Here is a 25850-nt window from a genome sequence, read left to right as displayed (position 1 = left end):
ACTATATTAACATTCCTCTACAACTTATATGTATACATCGACACTTCAAGACCGAATAAAAGATGTGTATTAGTGTATTTTGTTCATTTAGTAAAAGTTTAGTAAGTTTTTTTTTTCTTTTAGTTTAATATTTATTTTAAATGCGAAATTTTATTTGGTTTAACGCGGTAAACCAAATTAAATTAACCAAAACCAAAACCAATTAAACCAAACCTTATTTGGTTTGATTATAGTTAGTTTTAGGATGCTAAAAACTCGAAAAAACCAAACCGATTAAACCAAAAACCGAAAGAATCAACCGAATAACACCCCTAGACAGCCGGTGACATCTATTGTGATAAAATCTTTTAATTTTTTTTTTTACCCGGATGGAACTTGATTATTATTTAATTATGTAACCACTATTGGAAAAGGGTTTTCACTCTGCAAAATATGCTACGAGATGAACATGCATTTATGAATGATGTTCTCAAATCTTCTTTCTATACACCATTAAAGTCAGGTTTCACGTTCATATGAGGTGCAGTTACAAATCAACGCTTATTATGACTAATGGGACTACATCAAATTTGTGCATTTAAATTGAGACCAAATGTGCTACAACCACCACTTGAACAAGAGGTTAAATTTCCCACTTCGAAAATATTATAAACACAAATCAACAATACAAGGCATGCAAATCATCTATTTTTGTAAATAATTTCACCTTGGAAGCTTCCAATCAACATAAAAACGTTACATAATTTGTTGGGAATGTTCTTTAATGTCACCACTCATTCTTCCATGGCATCTCCACCAACTTCATCCACATGAACCAACTCTTTCAATGGTGTAATCTTTGTGAGCAAGACCTCTACAAAACATCAAACCATTTAACTTATACGTTTCTTCTTCTTTTTTATAGTTTTAACACAAAAGGGTAATAATAGGTTAAGCCTAAATATAAAGTCTATGGAATCACTAACCAGCCTTCTTGGAAAATGTATAGCCTCTTTCACTGATGTGAGTACGTGGATTTGGAGTCAAGTGATTCCTCAAGTATTCCTTCTTCCCCTGCACCACATAACATTAAAAAAAAATAAGTCATTATGTCTAAGATTAAGTCAAAAAAGAAACAACCATATATATATCTGTCCACATTAAGTACTTAACCCATAAAGCTCATTACTACAAAGAGAAGGAAACAAACCTTTTCTATCACACAAACATCTACATTGCTTCCACTTCCTAAGTCATTAAATATACCAGAGCATATAGCCTTGGTCACTAAGTTCACTCCTTCATCCCTCTGTTAAAAAAGTTAAAATAGTCACCAATAATTAGCAATACACCATATTCCCTATATAAAAAAGTAAACTTTTTAATCTTATATAGGTAAAAGGTGGATTAATAAAGAGCATACAGTAAGCCCTTCACGATACTCTGACTCAAAAATGGCCATTGCAGCAAGAGAGCCAGAACCCATTGTGGCAAAAGGGAGAGTGTCAGTAGATCCATGAGGGTAGATCTGTAAATTATGATTTGAAGAACTCCATAAGTTAAGAAAAAAGATCCAATTGGGTATTTTTAGATGATTGAAAAAATGGAGATTTACTCACGGTGTGTAGATGTGGGCCTGTTACATCAACTCCACCAAGCACCAAAGCAGCAGATACATGACCTTGGTAGCTAGGTAGATAAAGTCAAATTAGGCAATTTTTAAATAAAAAGAAAAAATATATATATTATTTATGTAGAAACAAACCGGAAAAGATGGGACTTTAATAGTGTAAGAGCTGTTACAACCCTTGATTCACGACCAGTATGATATCTATGGAGCTTCAACTGAGAGCTGATGTTGTCTACCATAAAAATATATTATCAATTGTGTATATACTGGATCATATAATATTATAATGTAGCATATATAGGACTATAAAAGTACCTGTAACAGCTTCTGTATCAGCTGCAGTTCCAGCCCCACAGCAGTATATGTTTGGTGCCATGTAATGAATCTTTTCACAGTTTTTGTCAGCAACAATTGGCCCTTCTGTTGCTCTGGTATCTGCTCCAAGAATGACACCATTCTGAAGAAGAATGTAATGAATCAGAGATAAATCCATTTCAAGAGAAACTATTGAAATTATGGGGAGTAGATTGCATCTGTAAACTACAGGTTTGACTAGTTCAGTTGGTTCAAATTTCAAATGTGTGATGCCAAAGACCAGAATGGATTTGATTATGCAGTGAGATAGAGGGATCAAATGAGCTCACTTGCAATTCAAATTTTGACATTGATTCTAAAAGTTTTGAAGAAGTATAAGCTGATAACATATGCATGTGAAAACTATTTAAAAACCCCTAATTGACGATTACTCCAAAACAACGAAACCAATCGCCATAATCTCACTTAAAGCCAATGTGAGACGCAGACTGTAAACAGAACAAGCAAGCAATTGAAGAAACATAGAAGAAGAACCAGCGTACCTCAAAAATTAAACCAACGATGGTGGTTCCTGTTTTCAAATACGATGGTGATTTTAATCCTTTCTTCGTCAACATATCGTTTCTCCTACACAGGTCGAAACTGAATCCTGTTTTTGGAACATCCATTGTTTCGCTTGGCATCTTCAAGTAACTGGATTTTGAAATATTCACTATCAGAAAATAAATACAACTTCCACAGAGAACGTATATAATTACCTAAATGTGATAACTTACGAGCTCAGGACTTATGAATCAAGCGGTCGATTTGAAGAAGATCTGCGGGAACAAACTTGAGGAGATGGGAAATAGGAAATCTTGGGGAGTAAGATAAAAGCAGAACAGAACGACAGCGTTTCTGATAATACACATATGTCAGTTTGACTAGTCAACACTTTTGTGGGACCTATCGTATAGGTTTGTTTTAGCAAACGAATCGTAATATAAAATTTTGGAGTTTTTTACTCTTTAAAAGTTCTGTTTTAAAATTTTATTTACCAACTAGTTTCAGAAATATTTACGTAGTTGTAAGATTTATAGTTTTTTTTAATTGTTTTAAAACTTTTTGTTATTGATGTTTATCAAATCTCTAAATATTATTAAAAGATAACCGTTAATTCTAAACTGAAAAAATTAGGACCATTGATTGCATTTCAATCCTATATTTTCCACCTTCGGATTATTTGCTGACATCATCTTTGTCAACCCTTTAATTTTGTCAACAAATTTTATAAAATATATATTACGTTTTAAATTAGGAATTCTATTAATAACAATTAAATATCACCAAAAATAAAATGAATTAAATTAGGAATTATATTAATGACAATTAAATCTCACAAAAATAAAATGAATTAAATTAGGAATTCTATTAATGACAATTAAATCTAACAAAAATAAAATGTATTAAATTAGGGATTCTATTAATGACAATTAAATCTCACGAAAAATAAAATGAAAAAATACCCCTCCCCACCCTCATTACCGGCACTCCTACGCTCTCCCCCTCATTTCTTTACATAATTTATCTAATCTAAATTTTGTAGTGGAGAAGAAAATTAGGGAAAGAAGAAATAGAATATATGTGGGCCTCGATCTGTGTAGATCATTCGTGTGTTCGATCATCATGGAAGAAGAATGAATGATATAGAGATAAAAAATTTTGGATTCTACTTTAATTTAATCATAGTTTATATCGATTTTGTGTACGTTTTAGATTATGTTTCTTTTATTCTGTTTTAACTATGAAGTTTCAATCTATAAAACCTTTCGGTTTAAGTTTAAATCCATAATGGTTATGTTTTCTGAATCTACTTTGATTTTTGTTCTTATGATCTGTATTGTTGATTTTGATTTTTTAAGTTATAGGTATCTGGAGAGCAAAAGGATGGACACAGCAGCACCAATACCTTTCATCCATTGTTTCGATTTGGAAGATATGTCCACTAGGTAGTGAATTTGTATATGTTGATTTTATTTTTTATTTTTACATTTTTGTATATGAATTTAGTCAATGAATTTTTTGTGGCTTACCAGGTCGTGAATGGAAGATATACTCGAGTCAATCTCTATAATGCTTTACCCATTTGATCCCTTCCTGGATTTGGAGATGGAATTCAAACCCTTATACCAGTGAGTGATCCACATATTCTACAACTCAACAAAACCCAGTGGTGATATATGTTTTGATTTATTGTAAAAAAACATCTTTTTATAAAAATACAAATTGGGCTCTTAGAAATAAGTTATTCACCGATCCTTTTTAATACTATAAAAAACATTTTTTAGACTCAATAGCAAAGAAAAGACAAAATTTTAGTATACCATATAAATAGTTTACATCGATAAATCTTATTGGAAAATGTTTGGGATTTATTAATTTTGGTTAATTAGCAGATTTTTTTGTTTAACTTGCGTTGTTTGGGCATGCCGAGAAGTATAGTAAGAACCTTGCACAACCTTATTCTTTCGTTTAACTGATTTGAATCTTCTTATTGAGTTTACTTTATCAAGGATAAATGAGTACACCCTACACTCTTGAAAATAACGGTTGGGAACATTTGAGTATCAAGATTTTCTCATCAATAAGAGAAGATATTAGTATAAAAGTTGCAATATAAACCATTTTTAATTACATAATAATAACTAAACAAATATATGTGAAGGATTATCTTTATACTTTAAATTGCAATATATAACATAAAAATTGTATGAAATTTTTATTATGTTCCATTCCACGCCTCACAAACATGTTTCTGGAAGGGAATTACTCATTCTATTATCTTGCTTTACGATTACCTATCCATTCCATTTCTTTGTTGTTCCATTCTTTGCAACCTAACATATCTCAAAAAAGTAATTCAGAAATTCATCACAAAATAGAAAATGTTTTATAAACTCCTATAAGGGAAGAAGAAAGATAAGACTAAATGAGTGTATGGTGTTAATCTAATTTTGATGTTCTTTCGTCTCTATTTGCATGTTTCTAGCTTGTTTGTAGTATTGTCTATAAAATATTGTTGTTATATTTGAAAGTTCATTTTACCATTTTCATCTTTTTGTGTGTATATTTTAATCTTTCAGGGTTTTTAGAGTATTTGAGGCACCGTTTCTGCTTAGGAGTAGGGTGAAGTCAAGGGCCATAAAACTGGAGGGTAGTTGTATTTAGAGCCACTTGAATATTGAAGATTTTTGTTGACATTAATTTCAATAATCATATGTACCCTAGAAGAGATATTATAACTATAGTTTATTTTTTTATAACATTTTTTGTATTTTTTTTTTAAATGTTGTACAGGTGATGGCTACAAGGTGTGGTCACCCATGTCTAGGATCAAGGGTAATTTGGTAACTCTTTAAATATTACACTTTATTAAAGAGTACAAACATATATTTTTGACTTTTGGTTCCTTATGAAAGATGCAAGGGTATAATGGTCCTTTTAATATAAATTGATTATTTTATTGTTTATTACCTTCTATGTCTACAACATAATTACCACCTTTTGATTATGCTTATTCAATATGTCATAATATTTTATTTGATCTAAATTTAAGATTTTAAGGTGTCTGGAATTGTAAGAGTCATAGACCGTTTTCAATTCGTTAGTCCCAATCAATCTTTTATGTAACCATATATTATTATAAAAAATCATAAACGAAATTTAAATTCCATTAAGTATGCGCGCAATCAGGGATTTATCCATATTTAAAACCGATAGGTATGCTTCTGCTTTGTAAATCTCCATAAACCATTGATGATTTATTTTATTAGGCTATTGATCATCTCCATTCTCCATTCTCTCAAAATACACGTAAAGCAGGTTGTTTTGATTTTTACTTAACAATTTAGATTTTTAGTGGAACTACTGGAATTATAATCACATCAGGGAAAGGTAAGAAAGCAAGTAACTTCAACTCCACTTGACAACTTCTTAGTTATCTCATATATGCTTATTTCTTGATAACTGCTATTTGTACTCTTCATCGATAGTTGTGCTAAAGTTTCGACAACATGAAAATGATTGTTACTCAAGTTGCTTGATTGTTTTGGATTTTTTGTAGGTCGAAATTGGAGTTAACGAACAACAGAAATGGTCGAATTCATTTGGGTTCTTGTGAATGTAAGTAATATATATTTTAATTTTTATGCTATGAGGGTATCAAATTTTGTGGTTTAAAAATTAATTGTCGCAGTTGTGTTATTTCGAAATTTGAATCAGACCTTTCTATGGGATTCCCCATTTTCTTCATACTTTTGACGAAGTGTTCAATAAGTTGAGCAATCCAATTATAAACGATGGACTCATACACAAGGTATGCCATGTCCTTCGCTTTTGGTTGTTAAAATCACAAATCTGATTTTTTTCTTTTGTTTGGCAGTGTTAGATTTGGATACTTGGAAATTTTGTTTGGTCTATCTCTCTACTACTTGTTCGATGAAATGCTTAAGGGAACAATATTGGGATAAACCTACGGCCTGGTTTAAATTACTTTTTTTTAAAATTACTTTATAAATATATCGGTTTAAATTACTATATATATATATATATATATATATATATATATATATATAACTTATATTATAATATAAGTTTTTAAATAAGACATAACGATGTTACAACCTTATAAAAATAAAAATAGTCTAACAACCAATTAATCGATTCTCTATTTCATTATGATCTTTAAACGATTAATTTTTGTTATACGAAAATTTTGTCTAAATGTATAAAAGTAATCATGTTTTAATTTGTCAAATTAAAAAAGTAATCATCGTTTATGTTTTTCATATATGAAAATCGTATTATGATAAAGAGTACAAGCGTTAATTTGTTTTAAAATAAACTTCACATATTATTTTAGTTTTTAAACAGATATTTTGACAAAATAACCATTTATTTTGTTTAGGATTAATGTATACTTATATATGAATGGGAGATGATACAAGAACAATATATTATGTGTTCTTTAAAGTATGGCATGTTCCCACTAAGAACATATACAAATTTGCATTCATAAATAAGTTTCATTTTTTAACCAATTTGCTAATATTTATTGCAACATACCCTCCCTCTAAACCTTAAACCCATAAATAAATGTCTGAAACTAATCATCGAAAGAAACTATTTAGTATCGTTGCATCACTAATAGTCGAAATAAACTATTCTAGAGATTTGGTCCAATGATTCCTTTATGTCCGCATTAAGATGACATGTTCCCATTCAAGCTGATAAGAAAACAATTTCTAATTTGATTATGTTTTACAATGACAATCAATAAAGTTTAGGGACAAACAATTCCAAATGTAGGTATTTATCTCCAAGAATCGGTTTCTCGTCTGGCCAACTTTATGTGGCATTGTCTAGAGGGATATCACATGTCAATATCAAAGTATTAGAGAACTCTGACGAACAGTTCAATGACAGTGAAGTCTATACATCAAATATGGTCGACAAAGAGGATATCATTATTCTATAGCTATTTATCTTCCACAATCATTTGGAGGCAAGACCATTTTATTTGAAGGTGACTTTAGACAAATTCTTCCAGCAATACAAAGAGGTCATCATTCAGATATTGTGCAGGCATCATATTCATCCAAAATATGGCGTGAATGTACAGTTTTACGTTTAACCGTAAACATAAGGCTTTAGTTTGGTTGTCTAACTAATGATTTAGATTAGACAAAAACATTTAATGAGTGGATTCTTAAAATTGGTGAAGGTAATACTGGTGGTTCTAATGATGGTGAAGCTGAAGTTGAATTTCCAGAAGACGTTGTCGTTCACTCTACATGTGACCATATTCATTCAATTGTATCCACCATTTATCCATCATTTGAAAACATTTTAGGATTGATTAAAGATGAAGGGAAAAAATATATGAGTTCAAATTCTTTACGTGAGACAGAGGTACCAAATTTGTTTTGAGGAAGCAATCTACTCTTCAGTAGTGTTGAATGGTTTTAAGACATGTAGAATTTCCAACAATAAACTTACACTAAAAATAGGTGTTCCAGTCATGTTACTTCGTAATATCGACCAAACCAAATGACTATGCAATGGTACTATATTACAGATTGTTAGACTTGGAAGACACATCATTGAAGCCTGAATCATATATGCTAGATTCTTCAACGAGACTACTTATATACTTTGCATGAAGTTAACTTTGTCTAATAAAAGAATCTCATTCTGTTTTCAGCGAAACCAATTCCCCATAGTTGTTTATTTTGTTATGGCCATTAACAAAAGTGAATGACAATAATTATCAAATGTTGGATTATACTTGCTTAGGCATGTCTTCACTCAATGTCAGTTATATGTTTTTTGTTTCTCGCGTCACAAGTGAAAAAGGATTGAAGGTACTCATATATGACGAGGAAGGTCATCCAACTAATAAAACAAAAAGTTATGTCTACAAAGAGGTCCTTCAACGATTATTGATATTCAGGTGTTTCATTGTTTTTTTTTTCACACATTTCAATGTTACCAATAATGCTAAGTCTGTTTATGTTACTTTATCTTTTTTTATAGTGCCAACTTTTTAAAACCTTTATATGTACATTTTTATATGTTTCCCCGCGTTTTACGCGGGTCATAATCTAGTTTGTTTAAAAACACAATTTTTTTTTGAAAAAAAAAATACTTGTTTAGTCAAAAACTTCACTTGAACGACTAACAAGGATAAATATCATGAAAAAGAAGATCTATACTTTTTTCCAAATGAAGTTTAAAGCATCGTAAACGTATCCAAAGTCCTAACAAATGTTTGTATTTCGGTTAATTATTATTCTAATTAGTGTAGTGCCCATGCTTCGCATGGGTCGGAATGATTTTTGTCTTTTTACTAAGGGGACGTTTGGTTCACAGAATGTTTTTGAAGAAATTGGGATCTGTCTTGAATTGAAATCCAATTCAATATTCTATTTGATTAGCAGTAAATGGAATTTGAATCCAATTTTATATTTTGTTTGTTTGACGGAAAATGGAATTGGAATAGTGTAAAATGACAGAACTACCCTTTTTGGTTTTTCTTATTTTTACTTTGTTTTATAATTATATGTAAAGATATATTATATAAATTATAAAAATAGTAAACAGTGGTGGTGGCGGCAACGATGGTGGCAGAAGCAACGGAGGTGGTGATGGCGGCAGTGTGTGGTGGTGACGAAGGTGGAGGTGGTGGTAGTAGTGGCATCACTAGTGTTGATGGTAGAGGCAGTGGTGGTTGTGGCGGTGGGTGTTAGTGGCGGCGACGATGGTGGTGGATGCCGGTGGTGGTGGTGGTGGGTGCGGGTGACGGCGAAGGTGGTGGTGGTGATGATAGAGTTAGTAGTAACAACGATAGTGGTAGGGTGATGGTGTAGGTGGTAACGGAGGTTATGGGTGGTGGTGGTGTTGACGGTGGTGGTGGTAGTGGTGTCGGCGATGGTGATGGTGGTGGTGGTGGTAACGGAAGTGGTGGTAGTGGTGGGTGGCAGTGGCAACGACATCAGTGGTGATGGTTAGTGGTGGTGGTGGTGGTGGGTGGGTGGGTGGCAGTGGCAACGACATCAGTGGTGATGGTTAGTGGTGGTGGTGGTGGGTGGTAGTGGAGGTGGTGGGTGGTAGTGGATATGGTGGGTAGCGGTGACGAAGGTTGTTGTGGAGGTGGTCGCGAGTAGTGACAGAGGTTTTTCATATTTAATGTTAAAAATGAAAAGGGTAATATGGTAATCTTCAACATTCCCACTTGTAGGAATTTGAATTTCCTCATCTTTTAGATGGAATTTATTTTCCCTCAATGGAAGGAAAGTTGGACACATTCAGGAATCTAATTCCTTCTCAAAACTTGAACCAAACATAGGAAAGTGATGGAATTAAATTCTAATTCCTTCCGATTCCAATAGATTCCAGCGAACCGAACGGCCCCTAAGTGTGTGTGCATAAGGTAGTAATAAGATGATTGTTCATATTACGAAAGTCGCTAAATCCTATGTAAGTTAATATACACTCTAGTATTTTTCAGTATAACTTATATTTATAGTCATAAGTCGTTATTATGAACCTATAAATAATATTTATCAGTAATTCCATGTCGTTATACTGATTGATCTAGTTACGGAAGAGGTGTCTAGAATTAGTCATATTGGATTGGTTGTTGGATTTCAGAAAAGCTATATGCCGAAATGATCATGCCTTCCACTGTCCTACCTGGTTGATCATTGCTTGTTAGATCTTGATGTAGACATCGGGATTAGTGAGGATCTAGACTATAGTTAACTCACCAGAATCATTAGACTAAAACTCTGTATTAATCATACTTAGGTCACGTCAAGGGAATATCTAGGGTGTTAGAGCGAAGCGCTATCTTAACTTTGAGTCACCTACCTCTGTCAAGTGAGTGCATGGTTACTTTTAGCTTACACATATATATCAAGTATTTAATTTTCCAAAATGTTATATGTGCTTATTATCTGAGTTCTTGATATCTATGTTATATGAGATAATGATTTTTCCTAAAATATCATATATGTATTTTTACCATACTCGTAATGTATCGGGTAGGATGGATGGAAAGAGATAAGAGAAATGAAATATCAGTTAGGGCCTGTAAGAGGAGAGATATTGGTGAGAGACCATGAGAGAAAAGAGATAATGGTAAGAAACAATACCAGAGATAGAGTAGTGGTGAGAGATCATGCCAAAGTTAGGGCAAAGAGATCATGTCCGAAAGAGATTAGTCACCAAGCAGAGTATTGATGACGACCACAGACTATTCAAGACAGTTCAGTGGAACACCAGCAGACTTACAATCTGCAGGTGTTAATGAAATCACACAAACCGAGAGTATGGATTGTGGAATTCATTTGAGTACTCTTTTCTTCCATTTTGACATATATGTTAATCCCGTAAGCAGAATTGTCAGTAATCCTTAGGGCAGAACACTTGAGATAAATCTCATAGGATAAAGAGAGAGAGAGAGAGAGAGAGAGAGAGAGAGACAGAGATAGAGAGAGAGACAGAGACAGAGAGAGAGAGAGAGAAAGAGAGTAACATGAATGGGTAATTAGGTTAATTGTTTGGTATGAATTATAAAAAGAGATAAATTATATTATTGTGGGCTGAAAACCCTATGTGCTCACCAGGTTGAGAAACCTGACTCACTCAGTTGATTGTATCACAAGTAATTACATATATGATGATATATGTATCCGATAAGAGATCCAAGGAGACATAGACATTAGTATAAATAGATGTTGTAAGTCTTCGTTTATGCTTATGTTTCTTGTATCGACGATTACATCCCGGGGTTTTTTTTATTAATGAAAAACTTTTCTTCGGGAATATTTTATGGGAAAAAAATCCTCATTTGTAAATTAAAACTCTGATTTTAAAATAAGCATAAACTGGTATTTTCTGACTGTGAAAACAGGGATTTCACAACTATTATGCCAATTTCATTAAGCACTTGATTTATTTATCATCTATCCATGTATTCATATTTAATCACAACTTTATAACTCACATGGGGAGACTAGGTAGCACATATTATCTACTCCTCTTATCCTTGCAATCCAAATCTTTCTTTATACATAAGCATTAATTTACAAACCCATTAATCATTACATAAGCCTACTTTTCACATTTAAGTAGCCAACTTTCAAAAATACATAATGCTTTACTAATTACATTAATTGTAATTTAGACTCATTAAAACACTAATGTGTTGTTTGTTTTTTGTCTGCAGATCTTTTTGGCCTTTTCTATCTGTGTCACGCAGACCACGCGTAGATATTAAGCTTCACAAACTGTTTGTTTTTTTTGAAGACTGCAGACCTAAAAATGTATGTGCGTCCTCTTCTTGGCGCAGATGTGGGCCAAAGTCTTCAAACCTCTTCAGACATCTTCTAGCCTAAAAAACACATTTATTTTCTTTTTTTTAATAACTTAGATTTATTCCAACTTTATCCATGATAAATAATTTGGAAAAAAAATTACAATACTTAAAGAAAAAAGGTTTGACGTTTGTGACAAATTTATAAATAAAGATTTAATTATAATAATGGTTGTTGGAGTTATTTATATAGATATGGAAAAAAAATCCTAATATTGTCCTACATTTTTTGTGTCAAATTTTATAAAACATTATTTAATGCATTATCATTCATTTTTTGGGGAAAAATATATTTGGCCAGTTTTTAATTGATTTAATTGAAAAAGTAAATTGAAAATTTTAAAAAAATTTCATTCAAAATCAAAGTTTATTTTCATCCATTTTATATGTTAAATTCTTTTATCCTAATTACAAAGTTAAAGTAGAACTTTGCAACCAAAGTTTGTTGGTTTTTATCAAATATATACATTAATTCTTACTATTTTATTTTTATTTTTTATATAATAATACGTAAAAGTTGATCTACATTTTTCAATTATTTATAATAAAGTCATAAAATTATTGAAAAACTCTTGTAAGTTAAAAAAAACAGTTTAATTAAATTTTAGTTTATTCTAACAGCCTGCAAATGTTAAAAAACAAACAGACTTCTTCTTTCAGACTGCAAACGTTTGATCCACATCTTCTACTGCAGAGGTTTGCTGACATGGTCCGCAGACTACAAACATTTTTCCTCAGAAAAAACAAAAAGCACCTAAACCATTCATATAGTTTAGGTTTCCGAGTATCACATACCCTTTAGGTCTCATTTTTCATATGTAGCAATATACTTTCTTTTTACCGTCTCACTTTATTTAGATATATACTTCAAATGTCATAACTATGTAATGACTATATTAATATAGTTATTCTAATACCATTTACAATCTATTTCAGTAGTTATATATGCTTTATAAAAGCAAAGTGCTCATTTTGGACATTTTTGCACTTTTTGTCCAATTTTTATAACTTTAGTCCAAATACCATGGATTGTTGTGTTTACTCAAGATTACATAACCCAATAATGTAAAAATGATGTTTAATACACGTATAAATATTTATGGGACCTTTTAAACCACTTTTTGTGTAACATTCACGGTTTAGGGGTATGTTCCATTTAACCCCAATTTGTAAATTCTTTTCATTATGGTCCCTAGCTGAGTACGCTGGGCGTACTCTATGAATACGCCGAGCGTACTGGCTCGAAGAATGGACACGGAGGCACCCACATACGTGGGAGCACGCTGAGTGTACGCTAAGCAGGAGTAAACCCTAATTTTTAGGGTTTATGCTCTATTTAAGCAACTTATGTTGCCTTGGGTGCATTTTATGGTCAGCCTCCACTCCTCCAAACCCTAAGAACGAAACCCTAATCTTCATTGAGTGTTTGTGAGCCTTTGTGTGATTTTTTGTGGTGTTTTTATGTAGCTTGGTGTGGAAGCCTTGGTGGACTTGGAGCTTGATGATCCAAAATTTTCATCAATTTTGCAAGCTATTTGAGGTATAAAGCTCTTCACTATGAATCCTTTGGTTAGATCTAGTTAAGGCTTGTTTTTATGTTTTTTTATGGTCCTTTACGTCATGCTTGAGAGTATGAGCTACTCCAAAAGCTAGAGATGGTAGATCTTGGCAATTTTGAGGTCCCTTGTTCATAAAAATGCAATCTTGATAAGTTTGGCCAATGCATGAGTTAGAGTTACTATTATGGTTCTTTTTGAGTTTTGAGGCCTATTAAGTCATGAAAGTGTGTAAAGTTGCCAACTTTATGTGTTAAGACACCATTTAGGATCAGATTTGAGAGTTTGGCTTAGTGGCTTAATTGGTTAAGTGCTTAATGGGATGGGTTGGTCGTCTATGGAGTACGCAGGGCGTACCCAGCTCGTACGCTATGCGTACTGGTCCCGGAGGGAGTACGCTGACCGTAAGTCTGAGTACGCCAAGCGTACTCAACAGTTTTACTTTTGTTAACTTTCGCGCTTTGGGCCACATTTGGACTTTTAGGGTTTGGGCCCTGTTGGGCTAATAGACACTTAACTTTGGGGCATTATAAGGCTTTGGGCTTTCTTGGATTAAGCCCATGATGGGTTTTGGGCCCAATTAGGATGTTCGGCCATATTGGGTTTTTTGTAATATTAGATTGGGCCTCGGATTTTAGGCTAAGTGAGGAAAGGGTAAAATGGACTTTTACCCTGAGTGTTGGACAATCAGACTAGGATTCCAACTATGGGATGTGGACCAATTATTAATTGGGTATTATTTGATGATGCTAGTGCGGGGATTTTCCTTATCTGCAGTCCGAGCTTTTATCTGAGATATTCAGCAACTTGAGGTGAGTTTCCTCACTGTGCTTAACGAGTCGAAGGCACCAATGTCGGCCCATGATTTGTTATGGATAGGATGCTAATTGTCTGCGTGACTCTTGCATGTGTTGTATGTGATATGTATATCGTGCAAGGCCCGATGCCAGGAGAGGCCTAATGAAGGTATTGAATACTATTTGTCTTAGTGATTATTACATGTGTTTATGTGTACCAATGTACTATCACTGTCCAACGTGCTCTACCTTTTTGCACTCAAATGAGAACCATAAAACTCATAAGCATTGCCAACTCAACAGGAAGGTGTACAAAAACAAGAATGTGTCAAGTTAACACGATAGGTTATCAACCTTAGGCCGTATGCTAGTGGTAACTAAAAGGTTTATTTTCGATTAACTCCTGAAACTCTTCAAGATCAATAAGACTCCCACTGACTTCTTGACATATAAGTTTCTCTCTCAAGGAGCATTCCTTGACGAGCAAAAACAAATATTCAAAAGTTAGTGTGGATTCCCGACAAGAAAACACTTCATATAACTGGTCTTAGTTTATCCTTTGTTTTAACCAAAACATCACAACTACCAATCCCAAATGTGCCAGAGTAAGAAAACATTATTACTCCACATTTTATGAGGTGTTATAAACCTACTTAGTATGAAATAAGTTTCAAGATACGATTCGTAGTTACTAGAGTGTGACTCTAAAACTTGATTGGAAATGAAGTACGGCCTATCTCTCGATTGAACCATTTCAACAATATCTGATTCCTCTTCCCAGTCAAACAATTGCACTAAGATGTCCTTCGAGGATCAGTTGAGATATAGTTCCATAATCATTAATATAATCATAAAACATGATACTAAAGTTCTCTCCTTTGCTTTCAGATTGGAGAAACTTTTATCTTTCTTCCTAATAGATTCTTCTTATTCGTTTTGTTATTCTTTGAAAACCTTTCCAAAAAGTTAGAATTATGCTTAATCTTATAAGAACAATCATGTTTACTGAAGCAACAGTAAATCATGACGAATAGAGTTATTATTCTTTGTGGTGGATCTGAATAGTCCATATCAACATGTACTAGATCCATTAGTCTTTCACTTTGACTAACATAAACATGTGATCAATGAATTGGTCATAATTTTTTTTTCAGATGATCAAGATTCTCATGCATCACACAATTCAAATTGCATGACTCCAAGTTTCTATCCAATAGAAACTTGGGTGATGAGAATTCTTTATCACTTAGTTAATTATGACATTTCCACAAGCTATATAACAATAATCAAATCCACAATTAATATTGCTAATAATAGAAATATAACCAACACTTTCATAAATGTCATTGTAAGGAAATATAAAGTAAATGAACTAGATAAATCAAAAAATTCACTTTTATTAAACGGAAAATTTGGAACCTGTCCTTACAATGAAAAAAAACTATGTTTCTAAACATCTCCCATGAAATCTATTAAGTTATCATAATTCCTAAGCAGTAGCTTTCAAAATCTGATCATCGAACCATGTGCCCGAAATCCATCTCTCACGATCAGATTCAGCTCACTCTTCTTAAGCTTCCTTATTTCTCTTAGATCCTACAAAACATCAAAATATGAACAACACATCATGCATTAAGAATCTTTGAATAGAAACTTATTAAAAAAGTAATGGAGTTAGATAATGGATGTGCCCGAAGTAGAGTCACACGACTTGACTTAACATCTCTAAGATCTTTCAGGTAGTCTGGGCAGCTTCGCAACCAATGTCCCTTTAGGTGGCAATAGAAACATATGGACTTTTTAGGACTAGCACATGGAACTATCTTAGATTTATCCTTTCTCTTTACCATACGATCAAACGGTTTGACCTTGGCCGATCCCTTTCCATTGGGAAGAAAAATCTTTTCTAGACCACAATTGTCAATGTCCATGGAAACTTTGGAGAAAGATCCTTCAGACACTTTTGCTTCACTTGTGCTCTTTAGCATTTCTGCTTCAGCAGCAATCAACATATGTGTCAGATCAATTAGGGTCACGTCGTGGTCACTCATATAAAAGTCCTCAACGAACTGAATATATGATTCAGGAAGTGAAAGGAGAACCATATCAATGGCCTGCTCCCTTGGGAAAATGACACCCATTCTATCAAATTTTTCAATGTACGATTTCATTTCCAGAACATGCGCACATACAGAGTTTCCATCTTGATGTCTACTTGCCAATAGGGCTTGAAAAATTTCGTATCTTTCAACTCGTGACATGGGGAGATTCAATGGAGGAGGAGGAGGAAGAGTTGGAGAAGCATGAAGTTCAATTACAACATTTCCCAAAGAAGAGAAAACATTTTCACCTCGATTAGAAAGTGGAAGATCATCTTCAGGTAGAGGAAAACCATTTCCATAAAAATGAGGAAGACCATGGTTATCTTGACTTGACATCTACAAGAGGGAGAAAAGAGAATTAAAGTTAGTTGATTTTAATCCTTAATTATTAACCCATAAATTTAAATTAAGGCTAGGATCCATATTTTCGATTCGAACTTTAAAGAAGGATTCCGTAATCACATTCGAATCTATTTTAGGTAGGCAAGGATTTTACCAATTTATATCTTATGAAACATCTAGGTCTTTTGAGATTCATTGAATCTAATCAATGACATGTTTAATCTCGATTACGCTCTCACTTTTGTGACTGGGATGTCGAGGATCACAAACGAGATGTGAATAACCATGCAAATCATCTTGGTACTCTCGATGTCATTTATCATCTCATTTTAATGTGCCGGTTAACCACACGCGCTCCATTAATCAATGATACTTTTCAAGACACCCATTACCACCCTTTATTAGTCCCACATTAGCATGTCTGTTAACCACACACGCTCCACTAACGACTTATAAAGTGTAATGTGTAATTTCATGGATTAGCATACAGATTCATATTTCCCTAAAGTAACTAAGATTGGAATTTTAGGAAAAACGGTTTAGTTACTTTTATGTCATTATACTTATTAATGAGATTTAATTTTGTTCTATCAAACTCGTTCGGCTAACGACCATCCACCAATCAAGGAAGCGGTGGGTGAGAGTGGATACCCATTCAACTACCATTTTATAGGCAGTTTCCTTATACCCCCCCCTATAGATCGGCTTCGTGAATGAGGTGTACTAGCGGCTCGATTGACTTAGTCTTATACATATAGTAAATATTAAACATTTAATTTGACATATAGTATAAGGTGTATTTTAAAACATTTTCAAATTCCAAGGGTTTAATCTTTTAATAAATTAAACCTTTTAATTTAATTAAATTTAAACCATTTTATGGATTTCTTGATTATCTTTTAATTGATAACTTAATTAAATTAATAATTAGATCCATAATGATGTATTTTAAACTTTTCAAAATACAAGGTTTAATTACTAAATTTCGAAAATTAAAAAATAATTTAAAATTAAAATTAAACCAAGTGATTTAATAATTATCTATTAATTAAACATTTAATTAATTTATTAAATCAATTGAGGATTATTCAATTAAATTAATCAAGATAATTTTAATCCTAATCCACTCCCCCTAATTTTCGAAAATCATGGGAGGGATAAAACAAATTTTATAATTATCCTGTTTATTAAGATAAACTGATAATTACCAAAAATAAGATAACCCTATCTAGCAATTTTCGAAAATATGGACTTGGGGAGGAAGGCAAGGATTTTAATCCTTGCCTAAATTTGGAAATCTTGGAGGGTGGGGGGGGTGTGGTGGTAAGAAATCCTCCAAGATCGAATCTAGTAGGGTAAGGCAAAGGGTTTCTACCCTTTCCTAAATTTCGAAACTTAGGGCCTAAGAAACCCTAATTTCGAAAACCCTAATCCATTAGGGTTTATTTGCCATAAACCCTAATTTGATCAATTCAACCATTGCAATCAATTTAATAGAAAACAAGCCAAGGCTCTGATTCCACTGATGTGTTTTGAGCATAACAAATAAAAACCTATGTGTGCATGCAACCCTAATTTCTCGATTTATGTTTTCTCTAATTGAACATACAACATTGAACATAAATGGGGAAACCCTATGAATCCTATACTATTTCAGAAAATATCATATAGGGTTTGAAAACATACCTTTGATTTTTATTGTTGAATAACAAGTAACCCTTGTGTTGTTGAAGCTTAGAGAGCAAGCATCACAAATGTCGTGCCTCTAATGGTTCACACCCAACACTAGCAAGAGGATGAGAGAGGAGAAGGGAGAAGGGAGCTAAGTATTTTTGGCCATCTCTATAGGGTTTTTAGTGGCCGAAAATCTAAGGGGTATAAGTCTATTTATAGTGCAACAAGGATGCTCTGGATAACCATAATCTGAATATAATAATATTATTTCAAATTGGTAATTATCCAACTCCTTATTTATCCACATGAGATATTCTAGAAACTCTAGAATAATCCCATAAAACCATCCACCCCCTTCCCTAGAAAGGTTCTGGAACCTCTTGTTCAACTATTGAACAATTGCACTTTAGCCCCTGCACTTTTAATTAATTCTTTTAATCGCAAAATTAATTCCAATTAATTTCTGATTAAATATTAATTAAATATTTATATTTATAATTTATATATTATTCTCATAATATATTAACGAATTATTTATTTCAATTTATCAATCAAATAATAAATTCAATGTAACATCCAAAATTTTCGAACAAATTTAAAACTTTTTAAAACATTTAAAACCATTAAGTTATTACAGTTTACTTTCAAAATAGTTTAAACATCAGAGTATCCCCATAATCAATCATGAAAATGTAAGGAGGTGCACGATCACGCCTTCGCCTTCCCGCGATCATCAGAATACCTGAAACAATAATCGATAAATGTAAGCTCGAAGGCTTAGTGAGTTACCCCCCAAAATACCAACGCCATACAATCATAATCATAACATATAAACCATCAGCATGCATAATGAGCCTTCAGCCTGACTGGAACGCCTCACAGGCCTTCAGCCCATCTGGACCGCTCTCCAAGCCTTCAGCACGTCTGGACCGGCTCGCAGGGCCTACAGCCTATCTGGACCGCTCTCCATATCATATAACGAAACAACATGCATAGTGAGCCTTCAGCCTGACTGGACCGCCCTCACCAGGGCCTACAGTCTATCTGGACCGCTCCCGAGCCTTCGACATGTCTGGACCGCCTTGCAGGGCCTACAACCTGTCCGGACCGCTCGCTGGGCCTTCGGTCTGACTGACATACTCTCCTGGGTCTGTAGTCTATCCGGACCGCCCTGGGTATGTTAGCCTACAGCACACAGCAGGACCGCCTCAACCCAACCCCCAATCAAACAAACATGTACACATAAATATCATACGCTAGCATTCATAACAGTCAAACCGATCTAACAGATCAAATAACATAACACATCCTATAACCAGGATACAGACCTAACCGGTCACTAACATAGAATTATCCTATATACCAGGATACCGACCTACCAGGTCACTAAGCATATTACCATCCTAAATACCAGGATGAAAATCAATAAGCATAGCATGCAATAACCCATATACAAATCCAAAAAGGGTAGGCCTTGGTGCCGTAGACCCTGTTGATATAGTGAGGATAACTCACCTGACACTGCTGAAGTCCCACGGATAAAACTCCAGTTGCTGGTTGACAGCTTCCCGAACTGTCAACATCAAACAATACCCAATTAATAATTGGGTTCCAAGCTCAAAGTCCAACTCACACTCCAAAAGCCCAAAAGTCAAGTAATGGGCCAAGGCCCAACATATGGCCCAATTTTCCAAATTGGGCCCAGACCTCTACACGGTCTTTCCTTAAGGCCCATCCAATTATTCCAGTCCAATTCCCATGGCCCAATATCACACAATCATAAAAGGTCCAATTATGGCCCATCTATGGCCCAATTTTCCAAATTGGGCCCAAGTCTCTCACATGGGCCTTATCCTAAAACCCATTAATTATTCTAGTCCATTTGCTTGATCTTGGATAGCACATTAATAATCTAATCATCAAGGCCGAACAATAAACCCAAGTGAAATTAGGGTTTCTCATAAAATGACGATTAGGGTTAAGTGTTTCTCACTTAACCCATTAAGGACTTAATTCATTAAGTCCATTATTGCCTTAGGTTAATTTGCCAATGCTTATAATTTAATGTTTTAGGTTTAATAATTAATTCACGTGCGGGTCCCGATAAATCCAAAATTAGGGTTTCATGGCATTAGGGTTTTCCAAACCCTAATTAGGGTTTCCAACCCAATTACTAGCCCATTAATCAAGTGAGTGGACTTTTAGGTCCATTAGATCTTCATTGGGCCCATTAGGGTCTCATTGGGCCCACTAGGGTTTCTTTGGGGCCCATTTTGTCCAGACATCCCCAAACGAGTCCAAAATGCAAACGAGGCACACCGCCACCCAACACGGCGGCCGGTGGCGGCAGCCACCACCTCACGGTGGTGGTGACGGGTTTTCTTTACTATCTCGATTGGTTACAATTTACAATACAGTCCAAACAACACACGCGCTAATAATTATACATACCTAAAGTACACAAAATCACACACACACACAGCCACCGTGGTGACGACAGAATCATGGCAGCAGGCGACTGTCGGCGGCGGCGGGACGAAGGCGGCCACAACAACGGCATTGACGACGGCAGCCACCATGGTTAGCCGCCATGGTGGCTCTCTCTCGGGTTATTCCATCCAGCGAGCACCCATGCTACGATCAACAACCCAAACACACACAAACTTGCGACACATTGGCTAAACACACGCACAACAGCCACCCTCGGGGTGGCGGATATTAATCGGAGTAGAGAAGGATTGCACAAGTGGCAGCGGCAGACGACAGGAATCGGTAAGCACTAAAGATCGTAGAAGAAGAAGCGATTGGAGCTGCCATGACCTCTTCGGAACAGTCCAGCAGCGGCGAAGAAACGACGCTCGGTCCTCGTCGGCAGCTCCGACTCTAACAGCGACAGCGCAACGGCGGCTGGGGGAAAGGATCCCGACAGCGATGAAGGATCGCCCGCTGGCCCCGATGGTATTCAGATTTTTAGGTCATGGAGAATGGATTCGCTGGTCTCGGTTGATCGGAGCAGGCGAAACGGTGATGGCACCGGAGATGGCGCCGGAGAGAGGAAGAGGTGAAGGTGGCGGCTTGGAGGAACCGATGGCATAAGGTGGCGGCTAGCAAGCTAATTTAGGGTTAGGGTTTAGGCAATGGAACAGTTGGTTTATATATACCCGCTCCACTCAATCATTTTTCCAAAATAACAATTTTAGTCCCTCCTCCTCTATTTTCTTTCAAAGCAAATCCTTAATTTACCCTTTCAACCCTTTCAACCCTTGCTCCCATAATTCTTTTTCATAATAAGTCCTAAAGTTACAAAACAACCCCTCCTCTACAAATTATTCTCAAATGGAGTCCATATGTTACCAAACACCCCCTGACTTCTAAAATCATTTGCAAAAAAAATCCCGAAATTACACTTTAACTCTCGGAATTCGAAATTATATCATTTGGCTCCCCGAAACCAACACCCCACTATTTATTATTTGACTTTGGACTATAATAATATATAATAATAATAATAATAATTGCTTCTCAGGGGTTCCGGGTTTATTATTTAATAATTATATTTTAAATGGGATGTTCCAACTCTCCCCCACTTAAATTTGATTTCGTCCTCGAAATCGTTTCTTCTCATTCCTTACACGCCGAACAACTTGAACTACAATCCCGAGCTTAACCCTAGCCTTTCCTAGGCAACCGTAACCCACCCTCGTAGGGTTCTAAAACCTGAAAATAAACGAATCCCTTGCAATATGATCACATTTACTCGATCTGAAACCTGAAGTCTCGAGATGGTCTTGCTCCCTGATAGACCTCTCATACCAAATCATTATTGTTGAGCCCAGTCCGCTTGTCTCTCATCTGACTAGTCAACTCCTGATATCTAGGGTTCCAACGTCTAGATACTTCTCATACACCTGAAGACCCAATTCGTCAATACCGCCCTAAATACGGAAACTGTCTGAACACTGATCTACCTGAAGCAGTATGCTGCCGCGTGGCTGCTTTCTAAAATCTGCCGAGACCTCACTGGCCTCAATTCGTTCACCAATCATCCGACATACCGGGTTCATGCCCGATTGCGAAGCTAAAGGACTCCCACATAATTGCTTCACACGACTTCTGAGCGAAATCCTTCCCCGGAACTAGTTGCCACTAGTTATCATGCCACTACGACTCTTACAACCTCCTAATTCAATCGATCGGATCCATGCGTCGAATCCCGTCGTTACCAAATCCACGGCTAAAAGCGAATGCTACATTACCAATGGTAGCCTTACATCACATGTTACCTTTAGCAATCCATTACTTCCCTGGTCTCATAATTGCAGTGACGTTCCTATAGTCTTATCACTGGCTTAACCATGTCTAATCCCTCTGGGAAACCCATAAACCAATCCGTGGATTTTCATATCCTCACTACTACACCCGAACTGGTGGTTACTACTGTCCCTTCCGCGTCCTAACAATGCGCTCATTCTATCTGTCAACCTAGCGAATGTTGCGGTTACACCCACAGACTTACATCACTTTCCATACTACCCGATCGCTAGTGAATGCTACGACTACCCCTGCAGTTTTACAACACTTTCCATACTAACTGATCGTTAGTGAATGCTACAGCTACCCCCGCAGTCTTACAACACTTTCCATACCGGTCGAAAACGCACTCGACCTAACACACAACTGAACTTAATTCATGGCTAGAATCCCAACCTGATTTCCCAAGTTCTGCTATCAAGCACCGAGAAGACGCGACTCACATGCTGGGGAGTTTTACCGAACTCCCAACTCACACAACTCTCAAACCAAGCAGCCATTAGGGTTGTCTTCCTTCTTGAAAACAATGCAAAACTTATCCCATTTTCAAAATCGATCCTGCTTCTGCATTCCGGAACAATTCTCCCCCACTTAGATTCAACTAAGTCTTCACAATACATGAAAGTTTTAGAATTCCCAAGCCTTCTCACCTTCTAACGATCGATCTGATGACAACCAGACCTTTACAACTAGTACTCCTTTACTAGCCAACCACCAGTGATCACACACTTCTAAGAACTAGCTGAACACTTCTTGAATTCCAGTGAAACCGACAGTCCCTAATTCTTGAATGATCCCATACTCATATCTTGAAGTCCAAAAGGTAGATGCTCCAACTAACATCTCAGCAACGAGTTACTTCCTTTGGCGCTTTCCTATGCCAATCAATAACGGTTACTTAACTACTGAATCCTGACAACGCTGAATAACCATACTGTGGGACCCGGTCCGCAGACCTCCCACATAATACCCTTCTTCCCAAAGTGCTCCAACAAATCTCCCGCCCTCGGCTCTAGAAATCATATCATTCAGAGTCTCGCGCCCTGACTCATTCACCAGCTCGATCATCCACAACTGAACTGCAATAGTTGAAACAACCTCTGCCCTAAACCGGGCTACAACTACTTCCAGGACATAGTCTATAATCCTAACAGTGTAATAGATCGCATAACCAATCCTTACCACTTTATACAAGAGATCAAAGGCGAACCGAACCTCGCATAATACTTTCGCCAAACCAACCCACCTGCGCTCACCAGCGCTGAACTACTATCGCCAATCCCGATGACTAACTGACCCCGAGCCAGAATACAACCTGATCCTGGGGTGACAAGCCTACTCAATGCTTTGAGCTCGTAAACTGAAAGAGCACAATCCTTTCCCTAGAAAACGACATTCCAATCCTATCTATTAACCATTCTACTTTTTAGCTACATAACTCCAGGTGAACATAATCATTACTCCTTTCGGAGTCCTCGCAACTCACCTTCCGGCCTCGAGCAAAACCCCCGAAACCTCAAATCTAGAAACTCATGTGCTAGACTCTCCTGCTCAAACCCGCGGGATGTAACTGTTGGATATAGTGTCTAAGTCCATAACTATATTTGGTATGTACTTGACCCGACCCGGCATGGTCCATTTGGGTTGCACTTCACCCGAACAATTTATGGATAATCGTTTGAGAATAGTATAAGTTATGATTTATTAATATATTATAAGTCCTAATATATTAATATAAAATCATATTATTTAATTAGTATTGATCTATAATTAATTTAGAATTAATTTAGAGATCAAAAGTATGACTAATTAAATATGGGCTCTTGTATTTATATAGTGTGGGCTAATGCTTATTTGGAATGGGCTAGGCTTGCATGGAAAGTCCATGGATACTCCATGGAGATTTAACCCATGGATCTCATGGAAATGAAAAGACATGGGTATTAGGGTTTACATGGATGTAACCCTAATCCACCACACTATATAAAGGAGGCTTTGGTTCTTGAAATAACACTAGTTGTGGTGAGTAAAGTAAGAGGGCCGATTTCAAGAAAGGTGATTACTATTCTCTCAAAATTCCAAGTTTGTGGTGATTTGTGATTTCCATTTGAGGCATCCACACTATTGGTGCTAGGCTCTAAAACTCCAAGCAATCAACTACAACTACAAGGTAAGTAATTCTACTAGCTTTATTTTATTCAAGTTCCCCATGCCATGCTAGATAGGATAAGAACCTTGGAAAAATAATTATTTGCATGTATCTTAATCAAACATAGATCCAAGGTTTCTAGGGTTGCATGTACACTATAGGAGTGTTAGAATGCTCAAAACCCATCAGTGGTATCAGAGCCAGGTTTGTTTATTTGATACTTGATGCAAAAAAAAAAAACTTGAAAATCGAAGTTTTGTTCAAAAGCTCGTATCAAAATTTCAAGTTTTGTATATGTACTTACGATTCTTGAAATTTTTTATATGAACATTCATAAACATATGAGTTTAGAAGATCATAGAAATTATGTGCTAATAATTGATTAGATTAATTCTTGATCTTTATGTGTTTTAATGGAGTCCATAACTAGTTCTTAAGTTATGGATAACCAAAAGTCACATTTATAAATAACCATTAAAAGAACACATAGGTTACAAAAAATGAAGAGTCTTCATTTTTAATAACCATTAACTCATAAGTTATGAGAAATGAAAAGTTTTGAAAGTTTACAAAACTTGCCCTCAAGTTTTGGAACATGTAAAGTCATATTAAAAACTTTAGTTCCAACCCCTAGAATTTTAAAAGTTAAAATTCAACCCTTATACTTTATAATATTATAAGTTTAATAATATTTATATATGTATAAGATCAAGTCGTCTTACCGCTAGTACGCCTCATTCACGAAGTCGGTCTATAAGGGGGGTATAAGGTTGTTGCCTATAAAATGGCAACTTAATGGGTGTCCACTCTCACCCACCGCTTCCTTGATCGGTGGAGGGTCGTTAGCCGAACGGGTAGGACAAGGACTTATAAATTCTCATTAAAAGTATAATGATAATACTAAAGTAACTAAACTTTATTGAATTCCCAATCTTAGTTATTTTAGGAAAATGTGAATAAGGTGCTAATCCATGAAATTACACTTTACACTTTGTTTAAGTCGTTAGTGGAGCGTGTGTGGTTAACCGACACACTAACTTGAACTTAACAAGGTAGGTAAAGGGTGACTTAATGTTTAT

At 35.3% G+C, this 25850-nt stretch overlaps 1 protein-coding gene across 3 annotated transcripts; it reads right to left on the bottom strand.

Moving 5' to 3' along the window:
- Positions 1-559: 559 nt before the first annotated feature.
- Positions 560-2833, bottom strand: LOC145134380 (proteasome subunit beta type-7-B-like). Of its 3 annotated transcripts, none has more exons than XM_079069233.1 (9): positions 2701-2833; positions 2467-2617; positions 1925-2066; positions 1745-1841; positions 1599-1668; positions 1403-1507; positions 1190-1288; positions 966-1053; positions 560-853 (listed from the first exon to the last, which is right to left on the bottom strand). In XM_079069233.1, exons 2-9 carry the CDS (start codon positions 2605-2607, stop codon positions 774-776), a joined length of 822 nt encoding a protein of 273 aa, XP_078925359.1. In that variant the 5' UTR covers positions 2608-2617; positions 2701-2833; the 3' UTR covers positions 560-773. The 3 variants fall into 3 exon arrangements, with proteins under 3 accessions (XP_078925359.1, XP_078925360.1, XP_078925361.1); XM_079069234.1 differs by having other exon boundaries at positions 2683-2785; XM_079069235.1 differs by having other exon boundaries at positions 2467-2636; positions 2701-2772.
- Between the last annotated feature and the right edge of the window lie 23017 nt (positions 2834-25850).

This window comes from Lactuca virosa, chromosome 8, assembly GCF_052849685.1.
Source record: "Lactuca virosa cultivar CGN04683 chromosome 8, Lactuca_virosa_CGN04683_v6, whole genome shotgun sequence".
NCBI classification, from domain to species: domain Eukaryota; kingdom Viridiplantae; phylum Streptophyta; class Magnoliopsida; order Asterales; family Asteraceae; genus Lactuca; species Lactuca virosa.
The sequence above is the reverse complement of the archived record's forward strand: the minus strand, read 5'-3'. Positions and strand labels throughout refer to the sequence as shown.

What these genes read in the sequence shown, in the direction of transcription:
- LOC145134380 (XM_079069233.1), bottom strand. Translation starts at nt 2,607, where the DNA reads ATGCCAAGCGAAACAATGGATGTTCCAAAAACAGGATTCAGTTTCGAC. An exon ending in TTAAAGTCCCATCTTTTCCG is followed by an intron (nt 1,669 to 1,744) that starts GTTTGTTTCTAC and finishes TTATCTACCTAG; the next exon opens with CTACCAAGGTCATGTATCTG. An exon ending in CAGGCCCACATCTACACACC is followed by an intron (nt 1,508 to 1,598) that starts GTGAGTAAATCT and finishes CATAATTTACAG; the next exon opens with ATCTACCCTCATGGATCTAC.